This window comes from Phyllostomus discolor, chromosome 4, assembly GCF_004126475.2.
Source record: "Phyllostomus discolor isolate MPI-MPIP mPhyDis1 chromosome 4, mPhyDis1.pri.v3, whole genome shotgun sequence".
NCBI lineage: Eukaryota > Metazoa > Chordata > Mammalia > Chiroptera > Phyllostomidae > Phyllostomus > Phyllostomus discolor.
Genome location: NC_040906.2, coordinates 115,164,087 through 115,183,964, shown reverse-complemented (window position 1 = coordinate 115,183,964; position 19,878 = coordinate 115,164,087). Strand labels below are relative to the sequence as shown.

Below are 19,878 nucleotides of genomic sequence, written 5' to 3'. Positions count from 1 at the left end.
TTCCTCTGAAAGTGAATGTTTGAAATATTACAGATTTTTTTCTTTTGAGGTTTCTAGAAGGAACCTTCGGTTAATTTGACACTGAGCAATTACAGTTTTTGACACTCACCTTAGTGCAGGCCGGCATATGCTCATTTTGGGGGTGATGACCTCCAAATTGTACTTCGTTTCAGCATTACATTCTTGAAAAAAATACATACTCTGCAGCAGACCAAGCACATTTGTAGCGTGCACTGAACTCTTAATGCCCTGGAGCCCTGGCAGGGCTGCCGGAGAGGGTCACTGTGATGGGATTCCTGCTCTCAAGAAATTACTGCCCTTGTGTCTCACTCATCCTGGGAGCCATTCATTCAGCAGGCTTTCGTTTTGTTAACTCTGTGCCCAGCGCTGTAGTAAATACCAAGAACTGAATAGAAATAACAGCTTTTGAAAATTGTGCAAGGCACAGAAAATATTTTCCTTATTAAGTTCCTCGCTGATAAGAAGGCCTCTTTCTTTTGGTCAATGGTACTCTTTTTGTTTGGAGATGTCTACTTTTCCATGAAATTAAATAGTAGTTAAAGCCCTGAAAGAGGCAGGACTACAATAGGCTGAAACTGTTGATGGATCAGCCCCCAGGGAGTGATTGGTTTCCTTCTTCAGCAGAACCAGGGCCTCGTCTTTTGTGGTTTTCTTCGAGTCTTTGGAGTAGTTATGACTTCTCAGTTTTTCCCCCCTTATAGTGGAATTCCTATTCTCTTTTTCCAACCTGCTATCAGGTGTCGGTGTTCTGAATGCATACTGCTTATGTATCAGACTTATATTACTGTCATTAACATGAAAAGAATTAGAGCCTTGTGCCCGTGACCGCACTCTCTTCACAGGTCAGTTTTTGACTGTGTCATTCACAAATGCCTGAAGCCTGCTTATCTCAGGTATAAGCTTCAGGATTAAGAACTAGTCAATAAAACAAGAGCAATATAATGGTAATTATACCTAGCAAAGTAGCAATTTGTGACCCATTTTTACTTTAAAAGAAATTATTCTTTCAAAATAAACATAGCTTTTTGTGGGTGTGTGAGACATATGAGTCACTGTAGTGTAATGGGGTGCTTGTGCACACTCAGCCCCGGTGACCCCTGGGAGCTCCTCTAAAGGTGCGCGTCCGCTTCCAGCTGTGTTCGTGCTAAATTAACCCGTGAACCAGATTGCTTGGTTTAACACTTCAAATTATGTATTAAAATGTTGTTTTAAGATAAACTCGAAAACAGACTACACATGTGACAAAAACTAGTGCTACTTCTTTGACAAAAGTATTTGGTATATTGGAAGCTTACTTTTTTTTTATCTTTACCTGAGGACATGCTTCTTGATTTTAGAGAGAGGGGAAGGGAGGAAGAAACAGAGGGAGAGAAACATTGATGCCAGAGAGAAACACTGGTCGCTTTTTATATGCATCTCAACCAGGGACCTAACCCACAAGCCAGACATGTGCCCGGACTGAGAATCAGACCCACGACCGTTTGTCACGGGACAGCGCTCCAACCACCTGAGGCACGCCAGCCAGGGCGAAGCCTCCTTGATGTAAACAAGATAATTTCTTTATCATGATAGGCTGAGAAAGTGTTTTTTTTTTTAAATTGGGTCTCCCAAGTAAATGCACATTCTAAAAGTTAGAGTTAATGCCCAAGTCACACTGTCCGTGGTGGGGATGGGAGGTGGAGAGAGAAAAGGGGACCTGATGGGAGAGTGAACCAGAAGGCAGGGAGGAAGTGAGATGATTTTCTTACCTAGTGTAGCCCTGAGTTCATTGTTGCTTTCTCTGATCTGAAGTGTATTTTCCTTTCATAGCAAATAAAATAATACGGTCTGTTTAAAATGTGGATAGGACTCTGGATTATACTTCTTCAGTGCCTAGTTTCAGTGCTTTCAAAGAGGACTTCTTGTCTGTTCCTGTCGCCACGTCATACATGCCACAGTGAATACATGAAGCGATTGTTTTAAACAAGTAGTCTAATTTTGTAACATTGCTGTTTGTCAGCTACCGTTCCTCCTTCCCTGCACTGTATTATTGAAGTAGTTTTACTGCAGCATTAGTAAGTAGCAGACGGACAGAGAAACATGGACTTTGAAGTCAGGACTGAGTCAGATAAGGGTTCAAACCCGTCAACTGCAATAAACTTGGGTGAGATACTCAACCCTGTCAGACCCTCAATTTTACTTATTAGTAAAGTGTAGGAAAATGATGCCTACTCATTGGGGTAGGGGTATCAAATCAGATAACATGAAGCACCTCACAGTACCAAGTAGATAAGTAGACATTCAACAAATAAGAGTTATCACTAAATGGAGCACAAATTTGATGGTACTCCAGATGCTTCTGTGGGGCACCGTTTAAAAACCAGCTGGAGAGGACTGCAGAGCATCTGCAAGGTAAGAACAGTACCAACCTTAGAGTGGCCGTGAAGTTCAGTTTCAACGAGGGAACACATAATGTGCATTCAATAAAGTAGTTGCTATTATTACCCCCATTTCCTAGGACAGAAAACCAAGTTACAACTTCCCCACTCATCATGTTTCCGTTTACAGATGATGCTGATTTGTGTGAGTTCAGATTAGTGACAGGGACAGCCCCAGAACCTAAATTTTAAATGTACTCTGTATATTCAGACCTAACATTACAGATTTATTTCCCCTTTCATATTGACAAAATGCACTTATTTCCTCTAAAGCTTAGAAATAAAATGATCGACTGGGGGGACGGGTGGAATCTAAGGGCTAAAAGATGCAAAGATGGTCTGAAGAAGCATGAGAGATACAACAGCGGGATCCCTGTGGTCTTGAGGTCCCAAGGTGAGTGGGCAACAGGAGTTTAGGCTGCACCAACGAGGGTCCTGCTGGGCCCGAGAGCACGGGCATGGGGGTTATTTACAGCAGGGCTTCGGCTCAGCAGATGCACATCTGCAGCCAGGCTTACGACTGACTGCCTGAGATCCCCAGGGTTCTCTGCAAATCCCGCTCACTTCCTAACCCTGCCCTCCCTAAATCCTTACTATTGTTACTCACTTCAAGCTATCGTTTCTCTCTGTGGAGTCCTAATCCTCTTTAAAATGATATATTTATACTTCAACAGCTCAGCAGTGTTTATGGGTCAGGGCATGGGCAACTGACCCACATCAAAAGCCAATTGAATTTTAGATTCCTTAGCCAGAAGCTAAATCATTACATTTCATTCATCCTCAATGCTGTTTAAATACCGATAAATATGAAGAGGTGGACAGGCGTGGCACCATCTTTGCACCGAGCCAGCTGAGTCACTGTAGGTTTGGAGCCGCAGCAGCTGGTGGGCACGTCTTCAGGTATGATGAGACAGGGAAAAGGTCTTGAATCACTGATCTTCAAGGCCTCTTCTAGGTCTAAAATCCCATAATCTTTCACATCAATAAATATCTGCTAACCCAGGCTCTCTCAAAGGAGTCAAGAGCTGTCTTGCAAAATTAAGGAATGATAGCTCCCATTAATTCAGCAGTGATCGAGGGTCATGCACTTTGGTCAATACACACGTATTTGAGTTCCTTATGTGTGCTAAGCACGGGGAATTTGGCAGTGCCTCTGGTGAAGTCTCTCCCCTCAAGGATCTTAAACTTTATGGGGAAGACAGTAGGGGAAAAGTAAGATAGTTTCAGCTGCAGTTAAACACGATGAAGAAAATAAAATAATGTCAAAATTAATTGAGTGGCTTTTAAGACAGGGTTAGGAAAGTGCTCTCTGAGGAGGGGAGAACGGCAAAAAGGAGGCAGCCATGTGCAGGCCTGGGGGAGGGCAATCCCAGCAGCAGGACTAATCAGTGCTAAGACCCAGTGAGTGCGGCCTCTCTGTTGACAAGGATGGAGGAACATGAAGACAGAGCAGGCAGCCCTGACCTGGGGGCTCAGTTGGTTGGAGTGTCATCCTGCAAACCAAAAGTTCACAGGTTTGATTCCCGGTCAGGGCACATGCCTAGGTTGTGTGTTAGTTCTCTAGTCAGGTGTGTGCAAGAGGCAACCAGTTGATGTTTCACATTGATGTTCCTCTCTTTCTCCCTCCCTTCTCTCTAAAAATCAGTAAGCATGCCCTCAGATGATTTAAAAAAAAAAAAAAAAAGCTGGCAGGGGCTAGATCATGTAATGCATCATGGCTGTGGGAAGGAGTGTGGATTCATGAGTGTAAAAAGGAAGTCATGGGAGAGTTCGGAGCAGAGGTGTGATAGGATCTGATTTGTACCTTAAAACGTGCTACTCTGGCTGCTGGGTGTGGACTGCCAGGAAGGGGTGGCAGTGGGGGCAGGAGGACCAGTTAGGACCTTCTGTGGTGGGGCAGGTGAGAGGACATGGCCTGGACTAGGGTTGCAGTAGTGGAGGGGAGGAGAAGTGGTTGAATTCAGACTATAGTTTGGACGTGGAGCTGATGGGTTGACCTACTAATGGACTGAAATGAGATCTAAGAGGATTCAGGGATGACTCCTGCTTTTTGGCCTAAGCAGCTGGATAAATGGTGGTGCCGTTACTGAGGTGGAAGAGGGTTAAGAATGGATTTGAGAAGGAAATCAGTAGTTTGGCCTTGGCCTCACTATGTTTGCCATCTGAGTATAGATGTCCAGTAGGCAGCTGGGTTCATGAATCTGGAGTTCTGGAGAGAGGTCCAGGCTGAAGATGTAAATTTGGAAGCTGTCCGCCTACAAATATTATGTAATATCGGGAGACAAATACATTCATCTAGGGCTGGTATAGGTAGACAAGAGAGGAGTACCACGGACAAGCCTGGGAAGCCCCGAGCATGTAGATATTTGGTAAAATGGAGGAGGTGCTGGCAAAGGAGATGAGCAGTCCTTGAGGTTAGAGTGAAATTGGAGGAATGTGCATCCTTGCAGCCTGGAGTATTTGGAGGCAGAATGCGCTTGGTGAACTGTGAGGACTGCTGGCCAGTTGAGTAAGAAACGTAGGTCATAGGTGACCTCTGTGCAAGCCTTTTTCATGGAGTGAGCATCCAGTTGGAGTAAGTTAAGGAGAGAACGAGAAAGAAAGAAAGATGAGGACACAAAATAGGTTTGAGAGAGCTCAGTTACTTACTGCTACCTTAAAAAACACCCGAGATTTTGTGACTTAAAGTGGAGACAACATTTACTTTGCACACTGATCTGCAGTTTGGTCAGGGCTCTGCAGGGACATCAGCTGCTGCATTTGGTATCAGCTGGGGTGGCTGGAAGGCTGGGGCTGGAGTCACTTCCCCACGTGTCTGATGGTTGCGGCTGGCTGTCATCCAGAACCTGTGTGTGCACCTGGCCTTCCTCACAACGTGGCATCTGAGTGCCCAGGGCAAGTCCTGAGAGGGCCAGGAGAAACCTATCCCCTTGGACGACCTAGCCCTGGAAGTCACACGGTGTCGCTTCTGCTCATCCTCCTCAGTGAGGCAGCCACAAGGTCCCATCCAGGTTGAAGAGAAGGAGGAACAGACTCCCACCTTGACCGGAGGGACACATGAGACCAGACCTATTCTGTGCTGTTTTTGGAAACTACACCTGCCACAAAGGGCTTTGTTGTAAGAGAAACCAAAATTAGCAGTGGGGGGGAATGCTGCAGGGCCAGAGTGCCTAAGGCCCACAGTATCTCTGACTTCTTTTAACACATTGTATGCGGGAAACATATTTATACGTTTTACGTTGACTGGTAGTAGAACGTGCGATAAAAACTACCTGCAAACAATGTGTTAAGTATTTTAATGTCTTTCAAAATCAGAAGAGGAAGTCTAGTCCAGTCTGGACAGGACTGGATTCTGTTCATCTTTATACCAATGAGTGATAAAATGTTTTAAATATTTATTTATATAATACTTATTTTTCCATATTTATCTTATGACCTATGAAGGTAAAGAGTGTAGGCCCACACACGTGGTAATTGGACCCAGAATGTGGGGTCAAGGCCGGATTTTTGTTGTTTTGTTTTGTTTTAATAAAGGTGATATTAAAGCGTGTCTTCAGAGGTGGATGATCCGTTAGCGAAGGAAGCACTGAGGATGCGGAAGAGAAAGGAATCATTGTGGAAAGCAAGTGCCTGAGTGGGCAGAGAGCTGAGCCCTGGAAAACAAGGGGGGGACCTGACAGGTGAGAAGTGGGGAAGGGCCCCGCTTTCCCTGGACCAGGAAGAGGCAGAGCACGTGGCGCAGATGCAGAGAAGTGTCTGGGGGGAAGATGAGGGGTCGTGTGGCGTATCTGTTTCCCTGAAGTGGAGCTGTGACAAGGTCATCATCTGAGTGTGGGGTGAGGGGAAGGCCTTGAGGGGAGGGCTGTGGAGCAGTCATCTCGGGGCAGGGAGAGCGAGGTCGGCGGGGAGAGGAAGCAGTTATGTCACATGTGTGCCACCAGCGTGATTTTATGATTTTCTCCAACTGCATTCAGCCTCCTGGGTGCAAGTTGAGGTGTTAGCACATAGTGGTTGCTTCAACTAGGGGCAGGTTTTTCCAAGTGAGTAGTTAGAGGGAGAGAGGGGTGCAAAAGTCAGGGTCACAGCAAGGAAATGGCAAGAGTGCTGGGCCATGGATAAGGGGAAGGACAGTGGAGATGCAATTGATGTGGCACGTGTTTTTTAAAACAGGAGATCCACAGGTTGCAAGTCTCAGTAAGGCTGGTGACTAACTGGAGTGCAGGTGTCAGCATAAGTAGCTGGAAGGAGAGGTGATGAGCTCGAATGTTTCAGAGGGAGTACAGGGACGCTGACAGCGGGGCCCAGGGCAGGCTCTCGGACTGTGTGCGCGTTGGAAGGGCCCAGAGGGCTGTGAAAGCACACGTTGCTGGGCCCACCCTCTCTCTGATGCGGACTCCGGCTCTCGGGGTCCGTGTGTTGTGGATGCGATGAACAAAACCACACAGACTGCAGAAGTCCTGTGGAGAAAAGGGACAGTGTGGCCACTCTCTGAGTGAGAGAGAGAGAGGGCGAGAGGGCCCCGGCCCCTGCCTGGACAGGCTTTTATTGCTTTCTGGGAGCATTACATCAAGGAAGGTCCTCATTCATTACGCTCATGTTTGCTTTAAGTGATTACTTCTTACAGATAACAAAGAAAAGAATGTTACAAATGCAAGGGAATGATAAAAGTGATAGACCTGGTTATACTCCATCCTTGGAACAGTTTAGCACAGACTTGAGGAAGTTACTTCAAAGATATGCATTAAACATTTGCTGTCTTAACTCAGGGTGAGGGGATTTTAGCAAAAGCAAGCCTCAAGGCAGCCTAGGTACAAAGCAGGCCTGGTCCCCTATGGGAAATCGAATCTGTGGACCTGGCTCCTGTGTGCTGCCTCGCACCTGCCAGTTTTCCAAACCAGGGCTGAGCTACAGTCACCATTGCCACGAGGACCAGTTCCCTGTAACCTTCCAAATTTCTGATTCCATATGAGGGGAGGGGCCTGAGAATTTGCATTTCTAACAAGCTTCCAGAGGCTGTGGCTGCTGGCCCAGGGTCCACGGGAGGCCCGGGTGGGATGGGAGGGAAGCTCTTGGAACTGAGGAGATCAAGGGCCTTTGAGGCCAGAGTGCCGATGGGTCCGGTCTCCACCTGGGTGTGGGTGTCTCTAAGATGATGCCTTGAGACACATGGTGAAGTCATTGGTCAGTAATGGCAACAAGGGTGAGTATAAGGAGGGGTTGATTTCGACATGGCTTTGAAGGGACTGGTGTTTTTGAGGGAGGAAAGAGAAAAGGCGGAGGCAACAGTTAAGAGGAAGGAGGAGACTAGCCTCATTCCCCCGACCCTGGGGGCTGTGGGATGTGGGAGAAAAGTCCACCAGCATTTGAAAGTATGGCAGAGGAAGGGGTTCCTACTTCAGGAATGGGGAGGAAGTTACAAGGACTCTGAGAGGTCAGGGCAGAGAGCCCTGAGCGGGGGTCGGCCTCCGCACCAGCCCCCGATGTGACTGACACAGGCAGTGCTGCCCGGGGACGGACTCTCACCGGAATGACCGCCTCTGAAATCTAGAGAAACCAGCGCTCCAGGTTTTCCAGTGTCATTTTTGTATTACATTAAAACAGCATAAATATATAATTGATTCAAAAACAAATTTGCATGAACATTTAATATAAAAATAAGAGACTTCCGAGATATTTTAAGCTACGCTCCCAGATCCTCTCACATGAAGAGAAAGTAGGAAGAGCCTCCAGGTCTTGGGTGAAGAGTATTGGACAGAAGCATTTGTACTTTAAATTGGAAGGTGGGAAACTTCCAAGACTTAAGGGTGAGAGTTATAGTGGAGCCAACAATACTGTGCTGGGGACTGAGTTGGCCTGGGGGCGGAGCTGCTCACCTGGAGCGCTTCACAGAGATTCTGTGGCTTCTCACTGGGCTGTGTAACAGAGCCAAGCCCAGATCCCCAACAGCTTTTATTTTAAGGGCTAGGAGTTGGCCGCGCTCCCTCTGTGGACGTCAGAGTCTCCCGTGTCTCCAAGAGGGTCCTCTCCAGAGCAGTGTGGTGCCCAGCTAAAGGGACAGAAAGCATTTACGACACAGGAGGGTCTCGGCTTATCTTCCCAACTCGTCTCTACTCCACCCTTCCCTCGGTTTCCTCCCCTTCTCACTCTTCAGAATCTTGTGGGTGGTTTACTTGAGTGGTTGACAAGATGAAGGGGAGGGGTGAGGCTGGGGGAGCTTAGCAGGCTGGAGGTCAGGCCTCCCAGGGGAATCTTCTAATGTCCTTAGGGTGCTTAGCCGGCCTGGTCCTGCCCACCTTGTCGCCTGCCTCCTACACTGCCCATCACGTTCTGTTGCCCAAGAGATGATGCAGAGGCCGGCTGAGCAAAGGAAAGGGAGGAAGAGCACGCTAGCCTAAGGAATCAGCCAGCAGAGGCCCAAGAGGAGACACAGACCCTTGCTCTCCGGCATTCCTGGGGGCGGCATTCCTGGAGGCCGGGATGGGGCAGCAGTTCAGCTGGGAGGAGGTGGAGGCGGCGGGCGAGATGGATGTGGCGGAGCTCCAGGAGTGGTACAAGAAGTTCGTGGTGGAGTGCCCCAGCGGCACACTCTTCCTGCATGAGTTCAAGCGCTTCTTCAAGGTCACGGGTGATGAGGAGGCCACTCAGTATGTAGAAGGCATGTTTCGAGCCTTTGACAAGAACGGGGTAAGGCACCCTGGAGGGGAGGGCTGGCGGCCCGGCCACTTGGCACGTTTCTCACCCTTGAGCCGAGGGAGCATCCCCCGGGGTTGGGGGGGCGGGCTCCCAGTTCCCAGTGCTCCTGCTCTTCTGTTCTCCCCACTGCCCTCTCACCTCTTCTTTCTGTCTCTCCCTCCAAAACTCCTCTCTCTCCCCCATGATCTGTCCCTTCCCTTCGTCTCTTCCCCGCTCCCCACCTCTCCACTTCCACCTGCCCTTCCCTCGCTTCACTTCCTGGGTGCTGTAGGTAGGTTAGGCAGAAGGGCACACAGCCCAGTCCTCTCTGTGTTTTTGGCCAAGGCTTTGCAGCCCCGGAACATGGTTTTTTACCCCGCTCCAGAGCTCCTGTCTCTCTAAAGACAAGAGAGCTGACCAAATGGGATGAGCCATCTCGGCCTAGACCATGAGCTCCCCCTCACTGGGGTCCTTTGAACGAGACCACTCGGGCCTTCCCCCTGGGAATGCTGGAGAAGGCTCCTTCACGGACTGGGAGATTGGATGGATTATTGTAAAAGTCCCTTCAACTCTTCAAGTCACGGGAGATTCATGATCTCATTCAACCATGGGGTTTCTTTAAGCCTTCCATGGACACCAGCCGCTAGGAAGATAGGTTGTGTAAATGCATACCAGCCAGAAACAGAATTTAAAAATTGAAACTCCTGCCCTGGCCAGTGTGGTTTAGTAGGTTGGAGCATCGTCCCTTAGGCCAAAGGTCATGGGTTTGATTCCTGGTTAGGGCACATACCCAGGTTGTGAGTTCAACCCTGGTCGGAGCATATACAAGCAGGCAATCTATAGATGTTTCTCTCTCTCACATTGATATCTCTTTTTCTCTCTCCCTTCCTCTCTCTCTAAAAGTAATGAAAAAATGTCCTTGGGTAAAGATTTTAAAAAAAATTGAAAGTCCTTCATTATTTAAGGTCATCCAGTCCAGCACCTCTGCAATCCTTTAAACCATTCAGGTTGCCTCAAATACTTACTTCAGCTTTCAAAATTGCTGGGGGCGGGGGAGGGGGCACCTAGAAAGTTATCTTAAGAAAGTCCCAGTGCCCCTCTTCTCCGTGCATGGAGAACTTCACTTTCTAGGCTGAATCACAGGGTTGGCCATTCAGGTCTGACACAGTCCCGGGTACTGGTCAGCACGTCTCAGCACCTGCCGGGGCATGGGAGGGCAGGGCCAGCGTCTTCAGAGCAACAGAAGCCTCCGTGAAGATGAACCCTATAAACTCCCCTTCGGGGCACAGAATGAGCAGACTTCCCAAAGCTCCTCCTCATTTCAGTTTCTGAGTCAGCAGCAGTCCTGGGAGGGAGCAGGCAGGGCTTGTCACTGCAGATTAAATGATGAGAGGGCTGCGGCAAAAGGAGGTGGACTCATTTGCCCAAGATCACATACTCCGGGGTTCAGGCTCCCAGGCAGGTGAACCTGCCTAGGAGGCAGTTTGTTCTTTAAAAGAGAGAAAATGATTTTTTTAAATGCAGGTCATGTATCACAAAACTTACTATCATAAATATATCAGTCTTATGCATACTTATCTAAAAATTCAATGTAACAATTCAAGAACCAAAAGAGCCCTGGCTAGGTAGCTCATTTGGTGGAGCATTGTCCCAGTGCACCGAGGCCGCAGGTTCGATCCCTGGTCAGGGCACATAGAATGAATGTATGAATGGGTGGAACACAAACCAGTGTTTCTCTCGCTCCCTGTCTCTCTCTATAAATTAATAAATACAGTCTTTTTAAAAAGAACCAAAAGAGGTTATTTAGCTCTGGGCATAATATAACTGGGCCCTTTATGCCCCATTTCACCTTACAAGTTAGTATATATATTCATAAATTGCTTTTTATCTCTTTATAACTTTTATTTGATAGGATTTCAAATTTACACAAGTTGCAAGAATAGTACAAGTAATTCCTATCTATACTTTAGCCAATTGTTTACATTTTGCCTCATTTGCTATATTATTCTTTCTATATATAAATACACATGTATTTTTAAGAGAAAGTCGGAAACATCATGCCCTTTCATCTCTAAGTATTTCAGTGTTTCTCCTAAGAACAAGACCATTCTTTTAAATAATCTAATGCAATTGTCAAACTCAGGAAATCTAACATTGACACATTAATGCTTTTTTTTTGGGGGGGGGTCCAATCACTCATTGCATTTACTTGTCCTGTCTTCTTACCTTTTAATTTGGAAACTTTTTCTAAAAATATTTTTATTAATTTTTTTAAGAAAGAGAAGAAGAGAAAAGAAAAAAGGAAGAAAGAGAGAAACATCAATTTGTCACTCTACTTATTTATGTATTCACTGGTTCTTGTATGTGCCCTGACTAGGGATTGAACCCATAACCTTGGCACATTGGAACAATACTCTAACCAGCTGAACTACCTAGCTAGGGCTAATTTGGAACCTCTAATCTTAGCTTTCCTTTGTCTTGTTTGACCCTGATATTTTTGAAGATTGCAGTCCAATGATCTGGGTTTGTGCAGTATTGCCTCGTGATTAGACTTAGGTTTTATAGTTCTGACAGAAATGCCGCAGAAGTAACATTCGTCCTTCTCAGTGAGCGACGTCAGGGGGCATGTGACATTGATCTGCCCCATTACTGAGGTTGTTAACTTCATCACTTGGCTACTCAGTGTCTGCTGAGTTTCTCCACTGCAAGGTGCTGTTTTTCCTTTGTCATCAATAAGCATCTTACAGGGGGTACTTTGAGACAAAGTATCCTGTTGCTCATCACAATTTCATTTACTATGTTTGCATTCCAGTGTTGATTTCTAACTCCTCCATCCTGTCTCAATTCCTCAGTTGCATTCCACTGCAAGGAAAGGCTTTCCTGGTCCGTGTGTGAAGTTCCTCTGTCAGGGCCTGGCTATCTTTCTTTACTTTCCTGCTTAGTCTCCGAGGCCATACCCCACACCACTTCCCACCTTGGCACAATCTTTATATCAGCAAGTCTCACTTCTGGGTGATTGGTCTGAGATTTCTGGTGCAAATAAAATCAAAGGAGCTCATAGATCTAGCTCATATGTCAAACTCTGGGTGACAGAGGAGTTTGGTGGAGACAAGGAAGGAGGGGCACCCCTCTCTGGGCTCCTCCCCTGTGACACTCTTGTCTTCTCTGCCTGTTGCCCTGTGACACACCGGAATGGAAGAAAAGGAATGAAGCTCAAACGTCATTTGGGATCCTTACGTAACATGCACTGAGGTCAGGGCTGGTGCACAAGTGCAGCCAGTTCAGGCAGAGATGAGCAGATAATCCCAGAGCAGATCACACGCCTGTCATTTCTGCTCCTTCCTCTTGACTGGACAGCGGTGTCTCCATCATCTTGGGCTTCCATGGGTTATGAAGGCTGACAAGGGCCGGTGCTCAGCAGATGAGATTGGTCCCAACTGGAAGCCTCCCGGAAGTGGTCCTGGGGTTGGCAGTGACCTCCTGGGGGATCGTTTGTCTGGAAGTGGCTACTCGGGAACATGCCTCTTGTGGAGCAAGGGGTTGTGGGAAGGAATTTCCTCTGCCCTCAAGTTTTTCTTTCAGCTGGTCTAATCAAATAGATATGAGACAGAGTAGCAAAAGAAAATAAGCAAATTTAACACATACATATGTACAGGAACCCCGCATGTGAGAAAGTCAGAGACCCCACATGCACGAGAGGTTTGAGAGGTTCGGAGACAGACAGGAAATGTGGGGATGTAAGACGTGCTGACCTGGGGATCAGCTAAGGTGCCTTCAGAGGGTCATTGCAGGGTGGTAAGAAGAGTGATGTTTAAGAAATCAAACTGTGTCCTGTAATATAGATAGCTAAACAGAGGTCGTGTCTGATAATCTATTGTGGACAAGGCCCCTAATTCAAGTTCTTCTAGGTAGTTAAGGGAGCAGCAGCAGTTTCTTTTGAGCCCAGTAGATACCACTCGGCAATTACAAGTTGCCTTTAGCTCAACAATCCGTGTGCCACAAGCACACCATGGAGTCACTTGTTCTGAACCCCACAGGGTCGTTGTGAAAAGCCTGTCACGTGGAGAGATGACATTGGGAGAAGGTTCTAGAGAAAGAATGTGGGAGGATCCGGAGATCTAGGGAGAAGGGATTTACTGGTAGTTTCAGTTTTTTGTTTTTTCTCCCTGGTGCTAGACACCAGGCTCATTTTTTTCGGCCAGTACTAGAGCTGGAACGCAGTAAGAAGCTTCTCCCCACTGGATGAGCTGAGAAGACATGTATCACGAAAGGCTCTGCCTTAGCAACTTATTTGATTTCTGAGTCTCAGGTTCCTCACCCATCAAATGAGGGTAACAGACTGGAGGGAGATGAGGTATGTAAAACAAATGGTCCCTACCAGACATTTGCATACATTTTCCTATTCAACTCATTACAAAAGAAACATAGGGTCAGTTTTTAGTAAGCTTAATAAAGCACAATTACTAATCAGGCCAAATCGCCTTCTAAAGAACAACCAGTCATTCCATCGTGTCCCTTACAGCTACACTATGTTCTTTACCAGGCTGTTTTGCAATTGTATTTCTATAAAGCTGGGGAAAATTGGAAACATCAAATAACCTTCAATGGGTAGAGAACAGACCAGGGACCACGTGCACAGGGGAACCCTACTCAGCAGTAAAAGGGAAGGAACCGCCGTGGCCTGAAGCAACATAGACAATCTCCAGGGCAGTGTGCTGCATTAAAAAAAAAAAAAGCGCCAATCCGGAAGGGTTACAAATTATATGATTCTAATTCCATACCATTCTCAACGTGACACTAGTGTGGTTTGGGGGAACAGGTGAGTGGTTGCCAGGGGGCTCGGCTGGGAGGAGGCTGTGACTATTAAGAGGTAACAAGAAAGTTTGTGTTGAGAATTACCCATGTCTGTGCGTGTGATAAAATGCCATAAACAACACACCTGCGCCAGCAGTGCACCGAAGACTAGTGGGGGGGGGGGGGGCGGGGACAGCCACTGCCGAGAATCCATCCCCCAATCACCAGAGATGTAAGAGAAGTATGTATTCACAGGGATGCCCATGTGTTATGGAAAATGTTATAACCATGTGCAGAAAGAGGAACTGCTCAGTGCACCTCAAAAAAATAAAAATAAAAGGTATGATTTTAAATAATTTTGAAGACATGGGGCATTTTAAAATAAAAGTCCAGGAAATGAAACTATACCTACAGCCTCATCTCAATTATGTAAACGCACAGTGGGCGTGGAGGAACAGAGGAATTATATAAAAGACACAGAATAAAGCAGTTCAAGTGCTGAGGTGGGCTCATTTTATTTTCTCCTCGGTTCTTCTCCTTCGGCGTTTTTGCTCTCTCCCCCATTTCTGCCGTGTTCCCCTGTTGCCCGCATCTTGCTCACCCTGGCACCCCTTCTCTGGGGCTGGGGCTCCGAGTGGCCTGACCCAGTGAGACAGAGGTGTTCTGTGGGCCGGAGATGTCATTTCTGATTACAAAGTCTCTGGAATAACAGGCACTCCTGGGGAGCTGATGAGTCAGGTCGTTGATGTGGAGAGCTGAGGCCCCGCCCTGAAACAGGTGAGGACGCAGGTGTGAGCTTCATCCTGTGGAGCTCGCCCGAGACCCTGGCCCGACTGCCCGCTGCAGCCGCGGCCCCAGCCTCTCACGTCAGACTCCTCTGGAATCAAAGCGTGTTCTCTCGTACTCCTTGTTTACTGCTTCTGGAGTAAGTGCTGCTGCCCCACTTCTGCTGAAGGAAAGAAAGTTCAGTTTCCTGGTTAGAGGCACCTCAGAAGTGGCCTGTGCACTGCGCTCCCTTCTCTGGCCAGTTAGCACCTGAGCTCTGTCCCCTGGCCCCTTCCTGGGTGGGGGTGGGGGAGCAGGCCTGTCCTTCAGGTGATGTCCAGCTGGGCCTGGAGGGGTGCAGGGCTGCACGGCCTGCTCACCTTCCCTTGGGCTCCGAGGGAAGGAAAGGGCAAAAGAAACTTTCAATGTGAGCACAGCTTCCTAATCTCCTTTCAAAACTACTGTGGTCTCAAATTCAGGTTAAGTTGATTATTTATTCATTGGTTCATAAATATTTATGAGACCCACAAGGCAGAAGTGGCACTGTGCTAGGCATGCAAGAGAAACAAAGGCAATGTAACCCCTCTTTTTTCTCTGGAGCAGATGGCATAGCTAGCGAATGAGACACACTCTCAGAACAGTTAGGTGTCAGTGCCAGAGTAAGACCCAAATGGTTCAGAACAGGTAGTAGGTGCTGTGAGTGGTAGAAGAGGGAGAGGTCGCTGTGGCTGCATGGTCTGAGAAGGAAGGCTTCCTGGAGGAGGGGACTACTGAGCTGAGCCTTGAAGGACTGGTAGAATTGGGTGATTATAGAGACTGGGAAAGGATGCCAGAGTGGAGACAGCATGAGCAAAGGTACAGAAGCCACACAGATTGCAGAGAAGAGGCAGGGCCCTGAGTTTGTGGGCATGGATGGCGCAGAACAGAGTGCACACCCGTGCTGTTGGGGGCGGGGCGGGGACCAGGAGGCCCTCACCGCTCCCACTCCCGATGCAGGACAACACCATCGACTTCCTGGAGTACGTGGCAGCCCTGAACCTGGTGTTGAGGGGCACCCTGGAGCACAAGCTGAAGTGGACCTTCAAGATCTATGACAGGGACCGCAATGGCTGCATCGACCGCCTGGAGCTGCTGGACATTGTAGAGGTCAGTGTCTGTCCGTGGGGCCAGGTACCCAGACTCAGGCGCACCCCTGGGCTCTGAGGGTGGCCCACTGAGGTGGTTGCCTGGGGGCTGGAGTTCAGGAAGAGGCATTGAAATCATTCAGGTGTGCTCTCTGACCACAGTGGAATTAGGCTAGAAATCAATTACAAAAAAAAAACTGAAAAATCCCCATGTGTTTGGAAATTAGGCAATACACTTCCAAATATTCCATGAGTCATCAAAGACGAAATCACAGACACACACAGTACTGTGAACTGAATAATGATGCAAAAATAACCTAACAAAACTTGTGGAATGCGGCTAAAGCTGGGCTTTAGAAACATGTAGCCTTAAAAATGTATGTATTAGAAAATGAGAGTTTGAAAATCAATGAGCTAAGAAGTCACCTCAAGAAACTAGAAAAAAAGAGTAAATTAAAACCAAAGAAGTCGGAGAAAGAGAAAATAATGTAAAGAGCAGAAATTAGTGACATAGGAAAAATGTACACAAGGAAAGTCAACAAAGCCCGAAGCTGGTTCTTGAAAAGCTAATAATACAGTGATTAACCGCCACGGGGAGGGGGTGGCCAGCGAGGAAAACACCGCCCACTAACGCAGACTCTGCAGTGGGGACAGTGTCAGCCTGTTGCTCCCCAGAGGTGCTGGTGGACCTGCCAGCCCACTTTACAGGTAAGGAAATCACCTCTCAGAGGTTCTGTGCATGCTCGCGAGCATCCCCCGGGGAGTGCTGCAGCCAGCTGTGACCCCCTCGGCTCCCAGACACCATCGGGGCTGCTTTGTTCCAGGAGCCTGCCGGGCGGTGAGGCCCTGGGGGTTGGCCAGACGCACCTGCCCTCAGAGGGCGCCCAGCCCAAGAACCAAGGGTAATCCCCTTGTTGGTCTGTCTCTCCTCCACCTCACTGCACAGGGTTGCCTCACTGAGAAAGAAATGGCACAAAGGAGAAGCCTGTTCTTTCCCCTCCAGTTTAAACACCTGTGTCTCCCATCGTCCTGTTCCATGCACATAGACATGCACATCCGTAAATGTACTACATTCTCTTTTCCTCTCGGAATCCCCATTTTCCTCCGTAAAGTAGCACTGAGACCATCCCAGTGCTGTACACAACCCTCATCAGCAGTTTGGGGTTTCACTTTGGGTGGCAGCAAGGTGGGGTGGCGGGAGAGGTCAGGAGCTCTTCAGCTGCAACCAGGCCAGTGGGACCCTGGGACACCTCAGTTTGGTTCGGGCCTGGGTCCCGTGGTCCTCAGGTGCACAGCCGGGGGGCAGAACCGGGGGAAATAGTGCTGAGGAGCATGGGTTGGGGGGGCAGAGTTTGCAGGGTCCCCTCAATGCCTCTGGGGTTTCCTCCGCAGGCAATTTACAAGCTGAAGAAAGCCTGCAGGGTGGAGATGGAGGCCGGGCAGCAGGGTCAGCTGCTCACACCCGAGGAGGTCGTGGACAGGATCTTCCTTCTGGTGGATGAGAACAGAGACGGTAACCGGGGCAGAGACGGTGGCCCACCCCACAGCAGCCCCTCTTCCTGGCCGTGTGGCCTTGGGAGAGCCCTCCACCTCTCAACAACCAGTGTCTTCATCTGGGAAATAACAAAGGGTGTCACCAGCACCTGACATTTGTAAGAGTGATCAGAGCTCCTACTGGAGTTGCTGGTGGAGGCCAGGCGAGCGAGCGAGCGGTGGGAGCTTTGGAGTCAGGCAGACAGGATGAGGCGCCAACCTCTTGCCCCGCCTTGGTGTCCTCATCTGGAAATGGGGACAGTAATGGCTGAGAGGGCTCAGTAGGGTGATTAAAGCCCCAAGGCTGTGCAGGGAGGGAGCGGGTTGGGAGCACACACAGAAGAGCCCTCGAGAACATTTCAAGGGTACTATGGGCAAAAGTAAAACTTCAATTCATTTGCAAAGGAAGTCCCTTGAAGAAGCCCTTGCAGGTTCCAGGAGAATCACTGGGCCCCAGGCTCAGGCCCCGAGTCTGCAGGTTCCTTCGTGCAGGAGCTGCAGGTGCACCACAGGAGGGAAGGCCTCTCCTCTCACCTGGCCCCACACCTCCATTCCTCCACAAGACCCTCTCTCCCACCCTGCCCAGGCCAGCTGTCTCTGAGCGAGTTCATCGAAGGTGCCCGTCGTGACAAGTGGGTGATGAAGATGCTGCAGATGGATGTGAATCCCAGTGGCTGGATCACCCAGCAGAGGCGGAGAAGCGCCATGTTCTGAGTGTCCGGGGCCCCGGGGGATCCTGTGGGAGTCCACAGGCCCTTCCAAGACTCCAGGCTCACAGGTCTCCAGAGTAGTGGGAGGGCCACTGGTTCAGCCCCCTTATGCCCACTCCTCCCAGCAGCCCAGGGAGGGAAAGGGGCTGGGGGGAGGGAGGGGCTGTTGGTCTGAAGCCACCAGCAGGGCGAAGTCCATTGAGAGGATTTACTGGGGCGGTGAAGGGAATGGCCTACTCACTCCCTTGAGCTGCCCCAGCGGCACCTCTGCCTGGGCTGGGTAGTTGCGGGGCCCCCACAAATTCCTGCATGGTTCTTAGCTGGAAGCAGGGGCAAACTGAGAGGCGGGGTCGCATAGACCAAATGAACAATGAGAACGCCCCCTCCTGTGGGAAACAGACTGATGGAAGGGAGGGGCTGGAAGGTGTGGAGAGGACCCCCAGGGTACTAAGGAGCACTCATGGGAGGGTGCTTGCCTCCTCCCCGCCAAGTTGTCCCCACCTGAGGTGTCGACAGGGAAAACTGCAGCAGGTCAGGCTGGGGTCTCCTGCCCTTGGAGGGGTCAGCGATCCTCAGAGGGGCCGCTTCAGCTCTGCACAGCCGCTGCTCCCCCCCACTCTCCGCTCCATCCCCAGCCCTCATCCCCACCCTTGCCTCTCTGAGCATGGCCCTTCCACAGTCCCAGCCGCAGGCCAAATGTGTCTCCTTAGTGAATGGAGAAACTGTCCCACTGTCTCAAGGGAGAATTGGGGGCCTGAGGACCCAGGTTCTAGGCCAGGCTCTGCCTCCAATAGCTACGAGACCCAAGATGGCCACTTCTCTTGCTGACCACTGTTAGTGAGGTGGGCTGGGCTGGACCAGCAGTTTCCAGATGATTATTTTTTCAGCTGTGGAATTATTTCTGTTACACAAACTCTGTGTGCACCCCCAGTATAGAAACTGGATTAAAGAGGAGCTGCTTGGTTGAAGAGGGGCTGAGCCCCTCAGACCCTCCCACCACTGGAGCCAGAGGCTCCCCTGAGAACTCGGGGCCCTGGGCCGGTGTTACCCCTGGGACCCGGGAAAGTGCTTGCTTTACCTCGAACAGATATGTTTTCATGTTGATGGATGAAAAATAAAACAAATCTGTTGAGTCTGTGATTTCATACAAATCATTTCATATGATATTCATACAAAGATTCCTTTAGAAATAAATTTTAGGTAAAAGTGGTTGATTAAAAAAACAACGGTCAAGGCAGGACATAGATAAGCCCCAAATCACGAAGTTGGTGTGTGAGTGATGCTGGGAAAACGTCACCCTTCCCTCCGGATACCCCCTGACTCTGACCTTCAGGATTTCCCGAGGGGCAGCCACCAGAGAAGGAGCAGAAGGGTCAGCTCCGTGTTCCCAGGCTGCTCGGCAGTGACCTTCACCAGCCCTCCATGCCTGTGCTCGGCCCGGCTGGCTTCGCGGGCGGCTGGTCCAAGTGACGGACGGGATGGCTGTCAGCCAAACACTGCTCTCACCCCCTGGGGGCTCTCTGCAACCAGAGGATTCACCCCCTTTTTCTCCCCCCCACCCTGGATTTTTACTAACTCCCTGCACTCCCCGCACCAAAGACTCAAAGCCCAGAAGAAAGAGCAGCTTGAAAAATCGGGCACAGCTGCTTCAGCCTGTCTCTCCCCAGGTTCTTGGACAGGTATTTCTAAAGTTGGGGTGTGCAAAGAATGAGGGTGAGGCCCACCTGTAACAGATTGCCCCACTTCCCAAATGATGTCAGGTGTCACTGCAGCAAGAGAGACTTAGGTGAGACCAGGGAGGGTCAGGTCACCCGCAGTGACTCGCAGACCCGTAGGGAACCA

General features: G+C 49.2%; 1 protein-coding gene across 1 annotated transcript; it reads left to right on the top strand.

Moving 5' to 3' along the window:
• Positions 1 to 8,682: 8,682 nt before the first annotated feature.
• On the top strand, positions 8,683 to 19,169 carry GUCA1B (guanylate cyclase activator 1B). Its single transcript, XM_028510980.2, has 4 exons — positions 8,683 to 9,122; positions 15,666 to 15,815; positions 17,186 to 17,306; positions 17,913 to 19,169. Exons 1-4 carry the CDS (start codon positions 8,916 to 8,918, stop codon positions 18,038 to 18,040), a joined length of 606 nt encoding a protein of 201 aa, XP_028366781.1. The 5' UTR covers positions 8,683 to 8,915; the 3' UTR covers positions 18,041 to 19,169.
• The last annotated feature ends 709 nt before the right edge of the window (positions 19,170 to 19,878 follow it).